Raw genomic sequence first — 22,035 nt, forward strand, 5'->3', positions numbered from 1 at the left:
CATAAAACAAATGCTGGCAGAAGATACCAACAGTCAATTATGTGATCTTCCAATTGCAGTATGCCACACTCACCTGAGAAAAACAATCTTATACTTGCAGGCACCTTCTCAAATGTTGCATCAGTTTGTTTCGTTCCAATTGGGATATTATGTAGGCCATATGTTCTTAGAAGGTATTTAAGGATGGCTTCTGGTGCTTCAATTACATCAGAAATGTAAGTTTTGAAGCCAAACTCCCTAAAGCATATATAAGGAAATGGCTTTCACTGAATGTAGTTAGATAAACAAAAAATTAGTGAAAGTGTAAAATTAACACACATCAATAAATACAAGAAAATAAATTTCATGTTTTAAAACATGAAAACCAAAAGCAAAATAAACTTAACTGTCATACTGAAGACAAGCAATGATTACCTACCACAAACACGAATGTCTAAAAACAATGTCATAATAGAGGGAAACATTCCACGTAGGAAATATATATCTAAAAACAAAGATGATTTGACTTACCAAATGAAAGTGCTGGCAGGTCGACAGACACACAAACAACCACAAACATACACACAAAATTCAAGCTTTCGCAACAAACTGTTGCCTCATCAGGAAAGAGGGAAGGAGAGGGAAAGACGAAAGGAAGTGGGTTTTAAGGGAGAGGGGAGTCTTTCCGCTCCCGGGATTGGAAAGACTCCTTACCCTCTCCCTTAAAACCCACTTCCTTTCGTCTTTCCCTCTCCTTCCCTCTTTCCTGATGAGGCAACAGTTTGTTGCGAAAGCTTGAATTTTGTGTGTATGTTTGTGGTTGGTTGTGTGTCTGTCGACCTGCCAGCACTTTCATTTGGTAAGTCAAATCATCTTTGTTTTTAGATATAAAAACAATGTCATATTTGCATGCTCTTCGATTCCATAGTTTCGTTTTAAAATGCAAACTGGAATTAATAACACATTCATACAGTTTACATCTACGTACATACTCCACAAGCCACCATACTGCATAAGAAATCATGTATCACTAGTAGTCATTTCCTTTCCTACTCTACCTGCAAATGAAACAAGGAAAAAATAACAGTCTATATGCCCCCGTAAGAGCCCAAATTTTTCCTATCTTCTCTTTGTGATCCTTAAGCAAATGTATTTTGGTGGCAGCAGAATCATACTGCAGTCTAATGCAAATGCCTATTCTCCAAACTTTCTCCACAGTGTTTTGCGGATAGATCATCATCATACTTCCAGGGATTCTCATCTGAGTTCACAAAGCAACTTTTAACACTCACTTGCTGATCACATTTACTGATAACGAATCTAGCAGCATATTTCTGATGTGCTTTGATGCTTTACTTTACTCTGACCTTGAACAGCACCCAGGGAAGGGACACACAGGTGTTCTATAAGCAGTCTCCTTTGCAGGTGAGTTGCAATTTCCTGAAACTTTTCCAGTAAACCAAAGTCAACCAAACAGCTTCCCTACTACAGTTCTTGCCTCCTCGTTCCATTTTATATCGATTTGCAACATAGGCCCAGACATTTAGTCAATGTGTCTTTGTCGAGTAGCCAAAATACTAATACTGTATTCATACATTTCCTACTTAATTCCGTTAACTTACATTTAGAGTGAGCTGCCATTCATCACACCAAACAGAAATTCTGTCTAAGTCAACCTGTATGCTTCTACAGTCACTCAACAATGATATTTTCCACCATATTGCAGTGTCATCAGCAAACAGTCAGAGATTGCTGCTCACACTATCCGTCAGATCATGTCTGTATACAGAGAACAAGATCAGTTCTCTGGGGAACTGATGATACCTGCTGTTTCTGATGAACAATCACCATCAACAACAATGTACTGGGTTCTAGTACTTGAAAGTCTTTGAGCCACTTGCATGTTTGGGAACCTATGCTGAGACCTCTGTTAACAGTGTGCACCATGTCTAACACTAACATTTAGAGTGAGCTGCCATTCATCACACCAAACAGAAATTCTGTCTAAGTCAACCTGTATGCTTCTACAGTCACTCAACAATGATATTTTCCACCATATTGCAGTGTCATCAGCAAACAGTCAGAGATTGCTGCTCACACTATCCGTCAGATCATGTCTGTATACAGAGAACAAGATCAGTTCTCTGGGGAACTGATGATACCTGCTGTTTCTGATGAACAATCACCATCAACAACAATGTACTGGGTTCTAGTACTTGAAAGTCTTTGAGCCACTTGCATGTTTGGGAACCTATGCTGAGACCTCTGTTAACAGTGTGCACCATGTCTAACACTTTCGAAAAATGTAGGTTGGTTTGTGGGATTAAAGGGACCAGACTGCTATGGTCATCGGTCCCTTTTTCCAAGTACTAAAAACACCCACAGAGAATAAAAACGATTAACAGAATAAAGCACAGACGACACAGAACAAGAAAAACTGAGACAAAGACCAGGCAAAACGAACTAAAATCACACAGAGTGTGACAGTGGTTGGCCGACCATAGAAATAAAAAAAGGAATAGCCAACCACTTAAAACACATTACAAAAATCAGTTTAAAACCGGAGGCCAGAGGCCAGAATCAACACAAAACAATAAAAGAACACAGAAACACTCAGATTAAAGAATAAAAACCCCCTGCCCTAATAAAACGTAAAACTAAGGCAGCCATAACAGGGTCATCAGATAAAATGGCAGGGAGCGTATCAGGCAGCGCAAATGTCTGCCTGACCACAGCTAAAAGGGGGCAGGCCAACAAAATGTGGGCCACTGTCAAAGCCGCCCCGCAGTGACATACAGGAGGGTCCTCCCGGCGCAGTAAGTAACCGTGTGTCAACCTGGGAGTGGCCAATGCGGAGCCGACAAAGGATGACTGAGTCCCTGCGGTTGGCTCGCATGGATGACCGCCACACAGTCGTCGTCTCCTTAATGGCACGGAGTTTATTGGGCGTGATCTGATCGCGCCATTCAGCGTCCCAAAGCGCCAAAACATTTCGGAGGAGGACTGCCCGCAATTCAGCCTCTGGGAGGCCAACATCCAGAGACAGTTGTCTCTTGGCCTCTTTCGCCAGGCGGTCAACATGTTCATTGCCCGGGATACCGACATGACCGGGGGTCCACACAAAGACCACAGAGCGGCCGCAACGCGCAAGAGTATGCAGGGACTCGCGGATAGCCATCACCAGACGAGAACGAGGAAAACACTGGTCGAGAGCTCGTAAACCACTCAGGGAATCGCTACAGATAACGAAGGACTCACCTGAGCAGGAGCGGATATACTCTAGTGCTCGAAAGATGGCGACCAGCTCAGCAGTGTAAACGCTGCAGCCAGCCGCCAAGGAACGTTGTTCGAAATGGTCCCCTAGAGTTAGCGCATACCCGACACGACAAGCAACCATCGAACCGTCGGTGTAAACAATTCCAGAGCCCTGATACGTGGCCAGGATGGAATAAAAGCGGTGGCGGAAGGCCTCTGGAGGGACCGAGACCTTCGGGCCCTGTGCCAAGTCGAGCCGAAGGCAAGGGCGAGGAACACACCACGGGGGTGTACGCAGAGGCGCCTCGAAAGGAGGAGGAACAGGGTAAAACCCAAGCCCGCAGAGAAGCTCATTGACGCGTACGGCGATCGGACAACCCGACCGGGGCCGACGGTCCGGCAGATGGACGACCGACTGCAGGAACAGGACACGGTAATTTGGATGCCCGGGCAAGCTAAAAACATGGGCAGCATAAGCAGCCAGTAATTGCTGGCGTCGTAACCGCAGTGGAGGCACACCTGCCTCAACAAGGATGCTGTCCACAGGGCTGGTGCGGAAGGCACCAGTGGCAAGTCGGATCCCGCTGTGTAGTATTGGGTCCAGCACCCGCAACGCAGAAGGGGATGCTGAGCCATAAGCCAGGCTCCCATAATCCAGACGTGATTGGATTAACGCCTGGTAGAGCCGCAACAGGGTAAATCGGTCGGCGCCCCAGCGGGTGTGGCTCAAGCATCTCAGAGCGTTTAGATGCCGCCAACACGCCTGTTTAAGCTGCTGGATATGAGGCAGCCAAGTCAACCGGGTATCGAAAACCACCCCCAAAAACCTGTGTGATTCCACCACTGAAAGAAGTTCGCCGGCAAGATAAAGCCGCGGCTCCGGGTGGACAGTGCGTCGCCGGCAGAAATGCATTACGCAGGTCTTGGCTGCCAAAAACTGGAACCCATGAGCTACAGCCCAAGACTGCGCCTTGCGGATAGCACCCTGTAGCTGACGTTCAACAGCTGCAGTGCCAGTAGAGCTGTAATAAAGGCAGAAGTCGTCAGCATACAGGGAAGCAGAGACAGAATTTCCCACGGCCGCAGCGAGCCCGTTAATGGCTATTAAAAACAGGCAGACACTTAAAACAGAACCCCGTGGCACACCGTTCTCCTGGACGTGGGTGGAACTATATGAGGCTGCGACTTGCACGCGGAAGGTACGATACGACAGAAAATTTCTGATAAAGAGCGGCAGAGGGCCCCGAAGACCCCATCCATGAAGCGTAGAAAGGATGTGATCACGCCATGTCGTATCGTACGCCTTCCGCATGTCGAAAAAGACAGCAACCAGGTGCTGACGGCGGGCAAAGGCAGTACAGATGGCCGACTCCAGGCTCACCAGATTGTCGGCGGCGGAGCGGCCTTTACGGAACCCACCCTGAGATGGAGCCAGAAGGCCCCGAGACTCCAGTACCCAAGTCAAGTGCCGGCTCACCATCCGTTCGAGAAGCTTGCAAAGAACGTTGGTGAGGCTAATGGGGCGGTAGCTGTCCACCTCCAAAGGGTTCTTGCCTGGTTTCAGAATGGGGATAATGATACTTGCCCGCCACTGCGACGGAAACTCACCCTCGACCCAAATACGGTTGTAAAGGTCGAGGAGCCGTCGCTGGCAGTCCACTGAGAGGTGTTTCAGCATCTGGCAGTGGATGCTATCTGGTCCAGGAGCGGTATCAGGACAAGCGGCAAGGGCACTGCGGAATTCCCACTCACTGAATGGAACATTGTACGATTCTGGATGGTGGGTGTGAAACGAAAGGCTCCGACATTCCATCCGCTCCTTAATGGAGCGGAAGGCCTTAGGGTAATTCGCAGAAGCGGAACTCATAGCAAAATGCTCTGCTAAGTGGTTTGCAATGACGTCGGAGTCAGTACAAACTGCTCCATTCAGTGAGAGCGCAGGGACGCTGACAGGTGGCCGATAGCCGTAGACGCGTCGAATCTTGGCCCAGACCTGCGATGGAGTGACATGGAGGCCAATGGTGGACACGTACCGCTCCCAGCACTCCTGCTTGCTTTGGCGGATAAGGCGGCGGGCCCGCGCACGCAGCCGTTTGAAGGTGATCAGGTGTTCAATGCAGGGATGTCGCTTGTGACGCTGTAGCGCCCGCCGGCGATCTGTAATCGCTGCAGCGATCTCAGGCGACCACCAAGGCACAGTCCGCCGCCGAGGGGACCCAGAGGAGCGGGCAATGGCAGATTCGGCGGCAGTAACGATGCCAGTGGTGACCGATTGAACCACCGCATCAATGTCGTCATTAGAGAGAGGCTCAAGAGCGGCAGTGGAGGAGAACAAGTCCCAGTCAGCCTTATTCATAGCCCATCTGCTAGGGCGCCCAGAAGAGTGACGCTGTGGTAGTGACAGAAAGATCGGAAAGTGGTCACTACCACACAGGTCGTCATGCACACTCCATTGGACAGACGGTAAGAGGCTAGGGCTACAGATTGAAAGGTCAATGGCGGAATATGTGCCATGTGCCACACTGAAGTGTGTGAAGGCACCATCATTTAAAATCAAGAGATCGAGCTGCGACAATAAATGCTCAACGATGGCGCCTCGACCTGTTGCCACTGACCCACCCCACAGAGGGTTATGGGTGTTGAAGTCGCCCAATAGCAAGAAAGGTGGCGGCAATTGGGCTATCGCGCAGCCAGGACATGCTGCGAGACATCACCATCCGGTGGAAGGTAAAGACTGCAGACGGTAACAGCCTGTGGCATCCACACCCGAACAGCGACAGCCTCTAAAGGTGTTTGGAGAGGGTCAGACTCGCTGTGCAGAGTGTCAAGGACATAGAGGCAGACGCCACCAGACACCCTTTCATAAGCAGCCCGGTTCTTATAATAACCCTGATAGCCACGGAGGGCGGGGGTTCGCATTGCTGGAAACCAAGTTTCCTAAAGAGCAATGCAGAAGAAAGGGTGAAGGCTGATAAGTTGTTGGAGCTCAGCCAGATGGTGGAAAAAACCGCCGCAGTTCCACTGGAGGATGATATTGTCCATGGCTGAGAAAGGCGTGAAAGGACTGGGAAGGCAATTTACGCCGCTTGTTCACTCACTGCCACCGATTCAGTACCCGTACGAGAGGAATCCATGGCGTCTGAGGGACCAGCGAGATCAAGGTCCTCAGCGGACGCTAGAATCTCGACTTCATCCACAGACGCAGAGTGCGAAAGGTGCGGTGGGGTTGGTGCCACCGCAAGTTCTTTGGCCCTAGAGGTCTTTCTCTTGCACTTCTCTCGCTGAACCTTGGGTTTCACCGGCTGCGAAGGCTTCACCGGTTCAGCCTCCGGGACAGAGGAGGATTGTGAAGCCCTACGCCCGGCCGCTGGTGAGGACTTACGCTACTGGCAGCCGTCATCCTTCCTGCTGGTGGAACCCTGGGAAGGGAGGGTCCCAAGGGGACTCTTACGGGCGAGAGTAGCCGAAGAAGTTAGACGCTTCTCCGGCTGAGAAGCGGGGACGGACGTCCCCGACGGGTAGGTGGTGCAGGAGCAACCGGTTGGGTAGAGCCCCCCACGGGCAAGGGGGCAGGAGGAGTCTTACTGCTTATCGAGCTGGCTGGAAGTCTCGAAACTGATGGGACTAGCACAGTTGTTGTAGCAGCTGCATAAGAAGATGTCATTCTCACAGGATGGAGTCTGTCATATTTCCTTTTGGCCTCAGTATAGGTCAGCCGGTCCAGGGTCTTATATTCCATGATTTTGCGCTCTTTCTGAAAGACTTTGCAGTCAGGCGAGCAAGGTGAATGGTGCTCCCCGCAGTTGACGCAGATGGGAGGCGGGGCACATGGAGTATCGGGATGAGATGGGCGTCCGCAATCTCGGCATGTGAGGCTGGAAGTGCAGCGGGAAGACATATGGCCGAACTTCCAGCACTTGAAGCACCGCATCGGGGGAGGGATATAGGGCTTGACGTCACATCGGTAGACCATCACCTTGACCTTTTCCAGTAACGTATCACCCTCGAAGGCCAAGATGAAGGCACCGGTAGCAACCTGATTGTCCCTCGGACCCCGATGAACGCGCCGGACGAAATGAACACCTCTACGTTCTAAGTTGGCGCGCAGCTCTTCATTAGACTGCAAAAGGAGGTCCCTATGGAAAATAACACCCTGGACCATATTTAAACTCTTATGTGGTGTAATAGTAACGTTAACGTCCCCCAACTTGTCACAAGCAAGTAACCTGCGTGACTGGGCGGAGGATGCCGTTTGTATCAGTACTGACCCAGAGCGCATTTTAGACAAGCCCTCCACCTCCCCAAACTTGTTCTCTAAATGCTCGACGAAGAACTGAGGCTTTGTGGAGAGAAAAGACTCCCCATCAGCTCTCGTGCAAACTAAGAATCGGGGCGAATAACTGTTACCTCCATCCTGAGACTTACGCTCTTCCCACGGCGTGGCCAGGGAGGGGAATGTTTTCGGATCGTACTTCTGAGCATTAAATTGAGCCCGAGAACGCTTAGAGACTGCTGGCGGCTGGCCGCCAGTGAGAGATGATGTACCACGCTTCATTGCGGGTCATCCGCCCTGATGCCACTTACTCCGACCAAGGGCCCTCCCCACGGGCGCCACCCAGCCACAGCAAAGGCCACCTGGCAGGATGGCCGTTGCCGGGAGTCCCGATACCCCAGGAGGATAGGCATCTACTCCTTGGCATATGTGGGGAGTTAACGGCGCAGGCATCAGTAGAGCGATCCCTGTGTTGTCAGGGGGCTACAACCAAGAGGGTACATGGCGGCCCCACCACAACGGACTGGCTACCGTGCTGGATCTTAGGTGCAAAAATGTCCAAGGTCGTCGTCGCAGTTAAAAGAAACACTGCAGAGTGCAGCGTGGTAATCGCACCCAGGGACGTATCCTCGCCCAAGAGATCGAAAACGAGCGGGACACCACTGCAACGACGAGAAATCCGGCTAAAGGTCTAATTGCACGACGGATACAGTGCACCATGTAAGGCGCCCTTCCCCAATTGGCTCGCTCTTCAGATAAATTTAGAAAGATGGAGGTCAAACCCAAGAGGGGACCATCACATAAGGCCGAAACATGTGAGACTCCTTTTAGTCGCCTCTTAACGACAGGCAGGAATACCGCGGGCCTATTCTAACCCCCGAACCCGCAGGGGGGCGAAAAATGTAGGGATATGGAATCTACTTGTTGCCCTTCATCCACAGTTGAACAGATATCATGTGAAAGAAGGGCAGCTGAGTTTCGGACAGGTAATGCTTTCTAATCCATGTTGATTTGTCAACAGAATCTCTTCTGTCACAAGGAAATTTATAATATTCAAACTTAAGACATGTTCAAGAATTCTGCTGCATGCCAATGTCAAGGGTGTGGGTCTATAATTTTCAGGTCTGTTCTCTTACCCTTCTGCACTTTTTCCCAGTCACTTGGGATTTTGCACTGGGCTACAGATTTGTGGTAAATCCAAGCTAAGTAAGGGACCAATGCCCTATTAGAGTATACTCAAATCAGGATTCCACTTGGACGTAGCAATTTATTTGATTTCAACTCTCAATTGTTTCACAATGCCTGGGATGCCTATTTCTATGTCCTCTATATGGGAGTCTGTGCAACGCTGAAACAATAGTATCTCTGTACAGTCCTCCCGCATGAACAATTTTTTAAATGTGAAATTTCTATTGCCACACCAGACTGGTTGATGAGTGACTGGGTAGAAGCATTTGACCCATTTAGTGATTTTACACTGGACCAGACACTATACACGACCATCAATCTTTCTTTGGATGTGCAAATTTCTACTAACTTTTGCTTCTTCACATTTTTACATGCTCTTTTGATCCAAGGGTGCAACAATCTCTGCTTCTTCAGCAATTTCTAAATTTTGTTATCAAACCACAGTAAGCTTTTTTCCACTCTTAGTCTAGTTGCTCGGAACATATTTATTCAAAACGCGATTTACAATCAGTTTAAAGTTTGTCCACAATTCCTCTATGTCCAGTCAGTGTCTACATAGGATGCTAACATCTGCTTGTCCATTCTTGTCTACTTAGGATTCTAACAACTGCTTATCTGTCCTTTCCAGCAAAAATACTCTTCTAAACTTCTTGATAGATTCATTAACTTTTGTAACCATCATCACAATGATAATTAATCCCTGTCCCTACAATGGCATTGTCAATAAAGTCACACTTGTTCATAGCAACAAAGTCTAAAATATTTTCACACTCTTTTGGTTGTCAATCTTGCTGCTCAAGACAAGTGTTCAGAAGTACTTCACAAGACTGTTTGTCTGTATCACTTGCAATAACTTCATAATCACAGTTTATACTTAGTAGGTTCAAGTTGTCTCCAATTAATACTGCATGATTGGGGTATTTCCACACTACTGAGCACAGACCTCCTCCGAACAATTCTGCAACTTTTATGGTGGAATAGGGTGACTGGTGAAAACATCTGATGACTGATTTGAGTTCATTCCAGCCGGTTACGAAGGTCCAGTTTACTTCACAGCTGGGCTCAATTTCAACCTCAACGGCGATAATGTTTTTGTCATCTGCAATGAACACTCCATCTCCTAGGGCACCCAACCTGTCTTTCTGATATATATTCCATGCCGCATTAAATATTTGAAAACATTTGACTTCGAGTTACATCCAGTTCTCGGTTCCCAGAGAATAACTTACTGTTAAAATTTTTATAACTGGAGTGCCTCTACTTTGTTTCCAATTTGATTTTGTTCTCTGTGTACTGACACAAGCATTCATCAAAAGATCTAACCTATCACCTATCCTAAAAAAAAAAACATGCACTCCACAAGTACTCTGCTACCCCAGTAGTTGCTTCCTGCATGTAGGCGTGTAGTGAACTTCTGATCTATCATGGAGAAGTCCGTGAGTTCCACGGAGCGCCCCATTCTGCTCTCCCACGATGTCTAATGACTACTGAGGTCACTGATATGGAGTACCTGGCAGTATATAGCAGCACAATGCACCTATGGAGTACCTGGCAGTAAGTGGCAGCACAATGCACTTAATATGAAAAACGTATGTTTTGGGGGTGTCCAGATACTTTTGATCACATAGTGTAGTTTGATGGCAAAAGCTTCATTATTATATAAGCCAGACTACCTGTACACATACTGGTTATTATGGGATAATAGTGTGAATTAAGTTGATATCAAGTGACTAACACATAGAAGGATCAGCCAAAACATTATGACCACCTGACTAACAGCCGGTAAATCCACCTTTGCCAGTGGCAACAGCGTCGTCGTATGGAAGCGATGAGGGCTTGGTAGATTATTAGAGTAAGTTGGCACCACATCTGCAAATGTAAGTCACCTAGTTCCCATAAATTCTGGGGAGGGGGGACAACAAGCTCTGATATCATGTTCTATCACATCCCAGATGCATTCAATCACGTTCAGATCTGCTGAATGGAGGGCCAGCACATCAATTGGAACTTGCCACTGTGTTTCTCGAACCACTCCACGACACTCCTGGCACTGGTCCTGGCCCTGGCCCTGAGACACGGCACATTATCTTGTCGAAAAATGCCACTGCCATCAGGAAACATGATCGTCTTGAAGAGGTCACGTGGTCTGCAACCAGTGTAAATTACTCCTTGGCCATCATGGTGCCTTACACGAGCAACACTGGACTGCATTGCCAGCTTGTCTCCGACCCACAGTACACATGTCAAGGTGGTGTTCCCCTGGAAGACATCAGATTCACACCTTCCCATCAGCATGATGAAGAAGGTATCTGAATTCATCAAAACATGCAACACTCTACCACTGTACCTACATCCAGTGTCGATGTTCACGTGCCAATTTCAGTCATAGGTGCCAACGTCATGGTGTTAACATTGGCACATGCATGTGTCGTCAGCTGTGGAGGTCCATCATTAGGTGTGTTCAGTGCACTGTGTGATCGCATGCACGCACGCACACACACACACACACACACACACACACACACACACACACACACACACACACACTTGTAGTCTGCCCAGCATTAAAGTCTGATGTTAGCTCTGCCACAGTCCACCGCCTGTAATGTTTTAGCACTCTGCCCAACATACAACATCCAGTAATCTGTAATCCAACCCCATGACATACGAACATGGTTTCACCTTGGTTTTGCCATATGTTGAAGACACTCGTCACAGCACTCCTCGAACACTCGACGAGTCATGCAGTTTTTGAAAATGTTGTGCCCAGGCTCCAGGCCATCACAATCTGCCCTCAGTAGACTCATATAGATTCTGCGCATCCGCCATTCTACAGACGGACAGCATGCTCACTAATACTACGTGCCCCATGCGCATGTCTGACTAGCAGTCATTCATTGCCAACTGATGCCACTATCACCTGGACAGGTTTATGTCGACAGTAGGTCAGTGGTGATAATGTTCTGGCTTATCAGCATCTTAGACAGTGTATGAACTTGTCATTATGTACATACGAGTAACATGCTCCAACAACAACTGTCGACTTACTTCTCGCCCTGTCCTATTGAACTGCTATTTCCTCAGAAAGACTTTCCTGCTTCATTCCTCAGTAGCCAATTTCCTTCAGATCTTAATTCTTTTACTGAATAAAGGAATTCTTATTTATGAATGCTAGCATTAATAGCCTTTTTGCATGTGCTTCTATCTGTTGCTGCCAATGTTACTGGTGTTGACAATGCTGATGCTAATGCTTATTGATAAGTGGAAGTCTTTGTTTAACTGATTGTGAAAAAGCTTTTGGTTTTTCCCACAGCGAAGTGCCCAATGAGAACAGATGATCATAGTGTAACAGGAGTTGACAACTTCGTCTAAAACAATGCTGGGTTTCTTATAGGTGCTGTACTAATTTGGTTTAATAGACGTTAACATAAATAATATCATCAATTAATAACTGGTGTGGTTTTTAATGACTATCCTCAATTCTGAAAAAAAAGCTACACCATTTACTGTACTGCAGTAACAATCAATATGACCATCCTGTGTTCCGCACTGAAAATTCACCTGATGATATATTATACCAATTCTTAAATGTGTCGTAATGCTTTTAACAGAAAATACAAAGTGAAAATATTAATTTCCTATGACCTGTGTCTTTAGGTTCCTTGTAATTTACTAGACAGCCATTGTCATATCTCTACATGCCAGCTATGGATTAATGGCTGAAGTAAAATTGAATTATTCCTAGGTTCAACAAGCCTATGGTCTCTTTTAGAAGGGTGATAGTATAGTATTGCATCATGGGTGCCATGTGAGTTGTTTAATAGTGTCATCAAGTGAATAGAAAAAAATCAACAATAATCCATAAAAATCCCAAAGTACATAAAGTGTAATGATACTATTCCATGGTCTACAAGCAGTGTTATTTCCAACTGCTTTCTAGCACCTCCAAACTCTTCTCCTTTCCTATTTCCCTCAGCTTCTTTTCTCCATATACATGGTTATTACAAATGATTGAAGCGATTTCACAGCTCTACAATAACTTTATTATTTGAGATATTTTCACAATGCTTTGCACACACATACAAAAACTCAAAAAGTTTTTTTAGGCATTCACAAATGTTCGATATGTGCCCCTTTAGTGATTCGGCAGACATCAAGCCGATAATCAAGTTCCTCCCACACTCGGCACAGCATGTCCCCATCAATGAGTTCGAAAGCATCGTTGATGCGAGCTCGCAGTTCTGGTACGTTTCTTGGTAGAGGAGGTTTAAACACTGAATCTTTCACATAACCCCACAGAAATAAATCGCATGGGGTTAAGTCGTGAGAGCGTGGGGGCCATGACATGAATTGCTGATCATGATCTCCACCATGACCAATCCATCGGTTTTCCAATCTCCTGTTTAAGAAATGCCGAACATCATGATGGAAGTGCGGTGGAGCACCATCCTGTTGAAAGATGAAGTTGGCGCTGTCTGTCTCCAGCTGTGGCATGGGCCAATTTTCCAGCATGTCCAGATACACGTGTCCTGTAACGTTTCTTTCGCAGGAGAAAAAGGGGCCGTAAACTTTAAACCGTGAGATTGCACAAAACACGTTAACTTTTGGTGAATTGTGAATTTGCTACATGAATGCGTGAGGATTCTCTACCATCCAGATTCGCACATTGTGTCTGTTCACTTCACCATTAAGAAAAAATGTTGCTTCATCACTTAAAACAAGTTTCGCACTGAACGCATCCTCTTCCATGAGGTGTTGCAACTGCGCTGAAAATTCAAAGCGTTTGACTTTGTCATCGGGTGTCAGGGCTTGTAGCAATTGTAAATGGTGAGGCTTCTGCTTTAGCCTTTTCCGTAAAATTTTCCAAACCGTCGGCTGTGGTACGTTTAGCTCCCTGCTTGCTTTATTCGTCGACTTCTGCGGGCTACGCGTGAAACTTGCCCGCACGCGTTCAACCGTTTCTTCGCTCACTGCAGGCCGACCCGTTGATTTCCCCTTACAGAGGCATCCAGAAGCTTTAAACTGCGCATACCATCGCCGAATGGAGTTAGCAGTTGGCGGATCTGAACTTCGTCCTGAAGTGTTGTTGCACTGTTATGACTGATGTGAGTGCATTTCAAGCACGACATACGCTTTCTCGGCTCCTGTCGCCATTTTGTCTCACTGCGCTCTCGAGCGCTCTGGCGGCAGAAACCTGAAGTGCGGCTTCAGCCGAACAAAACTTTATGAGTTTTTCTACGTATCTGTAGTGTGTCGTGACCATATGTCAATGAATGGAGCTACAGTGAATTTATGAAATCGCTTCAATCATTTGTAATAGTCCTGTACTTAATTTTGTTGCCTCCTTTGTGCCCTACATTATGCTTGTGTATACTTAAGTTACATAACCCAAATTCATGTCATTCTCAGTCTACATGTGCCACTTCCATAATAATTAGGTCTCACATTATTCTATGTAAAGAGAGCACTTATACACTGAGGTGGCAATTCATGGGATAGTGAAATGCACATATACAGATGGCAGTACTAACGCATATATGAAGTATAAAAGGTCAGTGCATTGCTGGATCTGTCATTGGTACTCAAGTGATTCATGCGAAGAGATTTCCAATGAGTGGAATTAATAGACTTTGAATGCGAAGTGATAGTTGGAGTTAGTTATTGCATTTCAGGTGTCATTAAGGAATTCAATGTTCCGAGATCTGTAGTGTCAAGAGCGTGCTGAGAATACCATTACATGCATTACCTCTAATCACAGAAAATGAAGGGTCAGCCTTCACTTAGTGACAGAGTAACAGTGTTTGCATAGAGTTTTCAGTGCTAACAGCCAAGCAACACTGCACGAAATAACCACAGAAATCAATGTGGGACATATGTCAATCATATCTGTTAGGACAGAGCAGCAAAATTTGGCGTTAATGGACTATGGCAGCAGATGACCAATGTGAGTGGCTCTGCTAACAGCACATTCTCTGCAGTGCATCATCTGGCCTCATGACCATACCAGTTGGACCCCTGATGACTGAAAAACTGTGGGCTGGTCATGTGAATCTTCAATTTCTGTTGGTAAAAGCTGATGGTAGGATTCAAGTGTGGCACAGACCCCATGAAGCCACGGACCCAAATTGTCAACAAAGCACTGTGCAAGCTTTCGGTGGCTCCATAATGGTGTGGGCTGCGTTTACATGGAATGGACTGTGTCCTTTGATCCAACCGAATTGATCATTGGCTGGAAATGACTTTGTTCAGCTACTTGGAGACCATTTGTAGCCATTCATTCATGGACTTCACAATCCCTAACAAAAATGGAATTTTTATGGATGACAATGTGCCATGCCAGAACAATGTGGACAATATGAGCAAATTATTTGGTAACCCATGTTGCCAGACATGAAACCCATCCAACATTTATAGGACATAATCGAGAGATCAATGCATGCACAAAATGCTGCACCAGCAATACTTTCGCAATTACAGATGGCTATAGAAGCAGCATGGCACAATATTTCTGAAGGGGACTTCCAATGACTAGTTGAGTTGCTGTGCATTTGTCATTTCTAAATGTACTTTTACAACATTTGGTGACCTTAAACCACATTTTTGAAACACTTGCGATAAGTTCTGTACTTCATTTGTATTCAATGAGCAAATGTGTGATAGTAAAATGAACTAAGGAAACCTACACTTTTATTCTACCAATATTAGTAAAAATTTCGAACAGCATCATGATTAATCTGTGGGAATGTGAACATACATTCCTTGTTGAAACTTTGGCCTTTAAAAATTTGAGTATTTCTGTATAAACAGATATTGCAGATCACTTGACATTCTACACTGTAAGGGGAAAAAAAGCAAAACCCTCAACCCTACGTTCAGTGGCAGCAGGTTATAATATGAGCGTACTGACAGGTTGTAGTGTAGTGATTCATTTCTAACAGTCATCAGTGATCACGTGGTGCTCTGGAGGCCCGTCTGTGCACCCTCTGTTCTGACTCTGCAGGCACTACCTTGCTGAGTTTAGAAGCCAACAGATTTTGCAACATTCATTTTAGGATACAACCGTGCCCCACTGACGAGTATATATTCTTGTTGAACAGCTTCAGTAACTAGAAGGGGGTCACAATGTGGGCCTGTGGGAATCAGGATGGATGTAATGACGAATTGCTGCACATGTTGGCTGCAAGGTATTATTGGTGTGTTGCTGTTTTCCAACAGTGGTCTGTGGAACATTCCCAGAACTGTAGAATAGGTTGTGGACATCTACATAGTACAGACGCATGTTAAGATCAATGCATTGTGCAAGCAGGGATGAAATCCAGCCACATGCTGAACCTCCTGTGTCATCAGGGACCATTGGGAACAGTCTGCTTGGAGCAGGGTTAAAGATACGGATGCCTCTGGATAGGGTACCACTGACACCATGATACCGCCAAGTATGGCTAACCCGCTGTTGTGAAAGAGTTGCCTGGAGAGTGGAATGGCACTCTCTTGTTTTCAGTGATGAGAGTAGGTTCTATGCGTATGCCAGTGATGGATGTACACGTGTATGGTGTAGACCTTGTGGGCTGCCTATTCCAGGGTACACTCAGCCACAATACACATCCCACTCCACGATTAATGGTGTGGGGAGCCCTCAGTTACAACTATAAATCACATTTGGTGCTTCTGCAGGCTAAAGTAGCCAGTGCCCACTACACTGCACTGACTTTAAACCTGTGCTACTGCATTTCTTCAAAAGAAACGGTGATGTGATTTTTCAGCAGACAATGCACATTCACATACGACTGCTGCAAAGCAACATGCTCTTCATGGTGTACAACTGTTCTGGCCAGGAAAATCACCAGACCTCTCACCAATTTAACAAATGAATACATTTGGGACATGATAAAGCGTAAAATTATTTGTTTTCTAGAACCTGCATGAACCAATGCCAAACTGCAACAAACGGCACAAGATGGTTGGGACAATCTATTACAGGTAACCATTCAGCATCTTTATGATCATTTGCATTCGAGAAGAACATCTGTTTTGACACTATACGTATACTTAGGCGACTGTTTGGGCAGCATTTACCGACATGTTTCATTTGGTCTGAATGTATTATCATATACTCCTATGACGATTGACTTTGTGTCACCTCACATGCCAATAAAATGACCTTGTCTTTGGAGGACTTTGCCAATCCCTTCCATTGACAGCAACAACAGACTTCTGCCAGTTGATGAAAAACATACATGCTTTGTGTTTATCTCTATCATCACAGAGTCCCCCTTGTTCCCTTTCTGTTAATAAATTCCAACAGATCTCCTACCATCATGTCATCTAGAAGTCCTATACCACATCTTCTAGATCTCATATAATCACATTTTCTATCTTATTTTTGTAACTTTCAGAAATTATATGTGCCATAATCTTTCTGGGATGTGAAATAATTCTGATGGTCCTGTAATCATCACACTTCTTCATCCGGGAAGTGTAGACAAAGCATTAAATCCACTGGCTATTAATTCTTTCAACAGTACCAGCAGCCTCTTTTCAATTTTTTTAATGGCTTTTATCACTTCCTTCCATTACATTTCATGTCGTTTACTGTCATCATTTATTGACTCTCTTACTTCTATTAACTTCCCATGTAGCTTATTCTTCTCGTTATGAAGATCAATGATGTATTTTACCCAGATTTTTAGAGCCATTTGCCTATCAGTAACTAACTGGCCTTGTAAATTTATGACGCTATAACTACATGTTATTTTCTCCGGTACATCAGGTCATAAAAGCACTCCGTCTTCAGGCCACAAGCGGCCTACCGGGACCATCCGACCGCCGTGTCATCCTCGGTGGAGGATGCGGATAGGAGGGGCTTACTTTTCGTATTTCTGAAGTTTTATTATTTCTTCTGATACTTAATGTACGTACTGTCTCCTCACTCTGTCAGTTTTCCTTTTCAGTTCATTATTTGACCTCCTGTATTCCTTATATCCCTGTTCTTTAACTTCTTGCCACCTTCTGAAGCATTACTTGTATTACCTATGGTTGCTTGCTATCACATTTAACCTTTCCAGTATCATTGGCAAGTGTATCTAATAGAACTTTCTTCATTCTTCTACAAAAGATTTCTTCAGTACCCACTAGTCTGCTTATTTCCTTAATCCTGGTTTCTAGCCTATCCTACACTTCCTTGTATTTCTTGGTTTCCTTAAATGTTGTTGTGGCTTCTTTCCACCCAGTTTGTGGCTGCATTAATTCCTTATGCTGATATGATATTGTGGTTTGATATAATATCTATTCCTGCTTCACATACTGTATGCTATTCCTGATATTGTTGAATCACTATTTAATTAATCAGGTAGCTCCTACAAACACCAGGAATTTTTCCATGCATAGAGTTGTTTCTCTCTTTCTGAACCAAGTACTCATCATCACAGATCATTTTTTCTACATATACAGGGTGGTCCATTGATAGTGACCAGGCCAAATATCTCACAAAATAAGCATCAAACTAAAAAACTACAAAGAACGAAACTCGTCTAGCTTGAGGCGGGAAACCAGATGGCGCTATGGTTGGCCCGCTAGATGGTGATGCCATAGGTCAAACGGATATCAACTGCGTTTTATTAAATAGGAACCCCCATTTTTTATTACATATTCATGTAGTACGTAAAGAAATGTAAATGTTTTAGTTGGACCACTTTTTTCGCTTTGTGATAGATGGCACTGTTATAGCCACAGACGTGTAAGTACATGGTATCACGTAACATTCTGCCAGTGCGCACGGTATTTGCTTCATGATACATTACCTGTAATAAAATGGACCGTTTACCAATTGCAGAAAAGGTCGATATCATGTTGATGTATGGCTATTGTGATCAAAATGCCCAACGGGCGTGTGCTATGTATGCTGCTCGGTGTCCTGGACGACATCATCCAAGTGTCCAGACCATTCGCCGGATAGTTACGTTATTTAAGGAAACAGGAAATGTTCAGTCATATGTGAAACGTCAACCACGACATGCAACAAATGATGATGCCCAAGTAGGTGTTTTAGCTGCTGTCGCGGCTAATCCGCACATCAGTAGCAGACAAATTGCGCAAGAATCAGGAATCTCAAAAACATCAGTGTTGAGAATGCTACATCAACATCGACTGCATCCGTACCGTATTTCTATGCACCAGAAATTGCATGGTGACAACTTTGAACGTCGTGTACAGTTCTGCCACTGGGCATGAGAAATTACGGGACGACGACAGATTTTTTGCACGCGTTCTATTTAGCGACGAAACGTCATTCACCAACAGCGGTAACATAAACCAGCATAATATGCACTATTGGGCAAAGGAAAACCCACGATGGCTGCGACAAGCGGTACATCAGTGACCTTCGGGATTAATGTATGGTGCAGGGTTAATGGGAGGAAGGATAATTGGTCCCCTTTTTATCGATGGCAATCTAAATGGTGCAATGTATGCTGATTTCCTACGTAATGTTCTACCGATGTTATTACAAGACATTTCCTGCATGACAGAATGGTGATGTACTTCCAACATGATGGATGTCCGGCACATAGCTCGTGTGCGGTTGAAGCGGTACTGAATAGCATATTTACATGGCCCGCACGTTCACCGGATCTGACGTCCCTGGATTTCTTTCTGTGGGGAAAGTTGAAGCATATTTGCTATCATGATCCACCGACAATGCCTGAATACATGCGTCAGCGCATCGTCAACGCATGTGAGAACATTACGGAACGCGAACTACTCGCTGTTGAGAGGAATGTCATTACACGTATTGCCAAATGCATTGAGGTTGGCGGACATCATTTTGAGCATTTATTGCATTAATTTGTTTTTACAGGTAATCACGCTGTAACATTCTCAGAAATGATAAGTTTACAAAGGTACATGTATGACATTGGAACAACCGAAATAAAATGTTCAAACATACCTATGTTCTGTATTTTAATTTAGAAAACGTACCTGTTACCAACTGTTCGTCTAAAACTGTGAGCCATATGTTTGTGACTATTACTGCGCCACCTAACACAAAGCAAAAAAAGTGGGTCAACTAAAATAATTCATAATTTTTTTACGCACTACGCGAATATGTAATAAAAAATTGGGGTTCCTATTTTAAAAAACGCAGTTGATATCCATTTAACCTATAGCAGCACCATCTAGCGGGCCAAGCATAGCGCCCTCTGGTTTCCCCCTTCAAGTTAGACAAGTTTCGTTCTTTGTAGTGTTTTCGTTTGACGCTTATTTCTTGGGATATTTGGCCCGGTCACAAACAATGGACTACCCTGTATCTATGAGAATTCTACCTTTTCAACTTCTTTTGCATAATCCAAGTGTACCACAATTTTCTTTACCATTCCTTCCCCTGCCCATAGTTGAAATGTCCCATCACTGTAGCGCTGACTGCACCTTCTGCTTGTTGGAAATGAATATCACTTGTTTCTCCTTATATTGCCTCCATTACATGGTGTTTTTGATTTTCCTCACCATCATGACAACTACTCTTTCAGCTGTCGGATATCCTGAGTAGTAAAACACTGAGTACTTTCCTGCTGTCATTTCTCCCTGTTCTTATCTAATATATTTCACTCAGACTAATTACAATTGGATCATATTTTCACATAACCACTTTTAACATTTCTAATTATCCTGCTTGTTACAAATAGCCTTACATTCACGTCCATGTGTTAAAATTAAAATTACATTTTTATTCTTTCTGGTGAACCTGTCAGAACTTTGGAGATGGGAACTTGCCCTTCAGTATATCCTCTCTTCTCGTTACCCACCAGGCCTCAACCTCCGCTAATTTCAAGTTGCCGCCACTCATACCTCACCTGTCACTCAACAACATCTTTGCCTCCGTACTTCCGCCTCGACTGACATCTCTGCCCAAACTCTTTGCCTTCACAAATGTCTGCTTGTGTCTGTGTATGTGTGGATGGATATATGTGTGTGTGTGTGTGTGTGTGTGTGTGTGTGTGTGTGTGTGTGTGTGTGTGTGTGTGGGTGCACGTGCGCGAGTGTATACCTGTCCTTTTTTCCCCCTAAGGTAAGTCTTTCTGCTCCCAGGATTGGAATGACTCCTTACCCTCTCCCTTAAAACCCACATCATTTCGTCTTTCCCTCTTTCCTGATGAAGCAATCGTTGGTTGCGAAAGCTTGATTTTTTGTGTGTATGTTTGTGTGTCTATCGACGTGCCAGCGCTTTCGTTTGGTAAGTCACATCTTTGTGTATAATAGAGGGAAACATTCCACGTGGGAAAAATTTATCAAAAAACAAAGATGATGTGACTTACCAAACGAAAGTGCTGGCATGTCGAAAGACACACAAACAAACACAAATATACACACAAAATTCAAGCTGTCGCAACAAACTGTTGCCTCATCAGGAAAGAGGGAAGGAGAGGGAAAGACGAAAGGATGTCGGTTTTAAGGGAGAGGGTAAGGAGTCATTCCAATCCCGGGAGCGGAAAGACTTACCTTAGGGGGAAAAAAGGACGGGTATACACGCGCGCGCGCGCGCACACACACACACACACACACACACACACACACACATCCACACATCCACACATATACAGACACAAGCAGACATATTTAAAGACAAAGACTTTGGGCAGAGATGTCAGTCGAGGCGGAAGTGCAGAGGCAAAGATGATGTTGAATGACAGGTGAGGTATGAGTGGCGGCAACTTGAAATTAGCGGAGATTGAGGCCTGGTGGGTAACGGGAAGAGAGGATATATTGAAGAGCAAGTTCCCATCTCCGGAGTTCGGATAGGTTGGTGTTGATCGGAAGTATCCAGATAACCCGGACGGTGTAACACTGTGCCAAGATGTGCTGGCCGTGCACCAAGGCATGTTTAGCCACAGGGTGATCCTCATTACCAACAAACACCATCTGCCTGTGTCCATTCATGCGAATGGACAGTTTGTTGCTGGTCATTCCCACATAGAATGCATCACAGTGTAGGCACGTCAGTTGGTAAATCACGTGGGTGCTTTCACACGTGGCTCTGCCTTTGATCGTGTCCTTTTTTCCTTCCCACTCCACCAAGAGTGTCTTTCGGCCGTCCACCTAACCTTCGTAACCTGTTAGTTCATCCCTATGAAATCCCCAAACCACCTTCCCTACCCTCTGGTTCCTATCCTTGTAACCGCCCCCGGTGTAAAACCTGTCCCATGCACCCTCCCACCACCACCTACTCCAGTCCTGTAACCCGGAAGGTGTACACGATCAAAGGCAGAGCCACGTGTGAAAGCACCCACGTGATTTACCAACTGACGTGCCTACACTGTGATGCATTCTATGTGGGAATGACCAGCAAC

General features: G+C 45.3%; 1 protein-coding gene across 1 annotated transcript in view; it reads right to left on the minus strand.

The window, feature by feature from the left end:
- The window catches only part of LOC124796278 (structural maintenance of chromosomes protein 5), a 183,611-nt gene that overhangs the window by 44,027 nt on the left and 117,549 nt on the right, over positions 1-22,035 (minus strand). The window contains exon 12 of the mRNA XM_047260396.1: positions 74-237. Coding sequence (XP_047116352.1) covers positions 74-237 — 164 coding nt within the window. The remainder of the gene's footprint in view (positions 1-73; positions 238-22,035) is intronic.

This window comes from Schistocerca piceifrons, chromosome 4 (genome assembly GCF_021461385.2).
Source record: "Schistocerca piceifrons isolate TAMUIC-IGC-003096 chromosome 4, iqSchPice1.1, whole genome shotgun sequence".
Classification (NCBI taxonomy): domain Eukaryota; kingdom Metazoa; phylum Arthropoda; class Insecta; order Orthoptera; family Acrididae; genus Schistocerca; species Schistocerca piceifrons.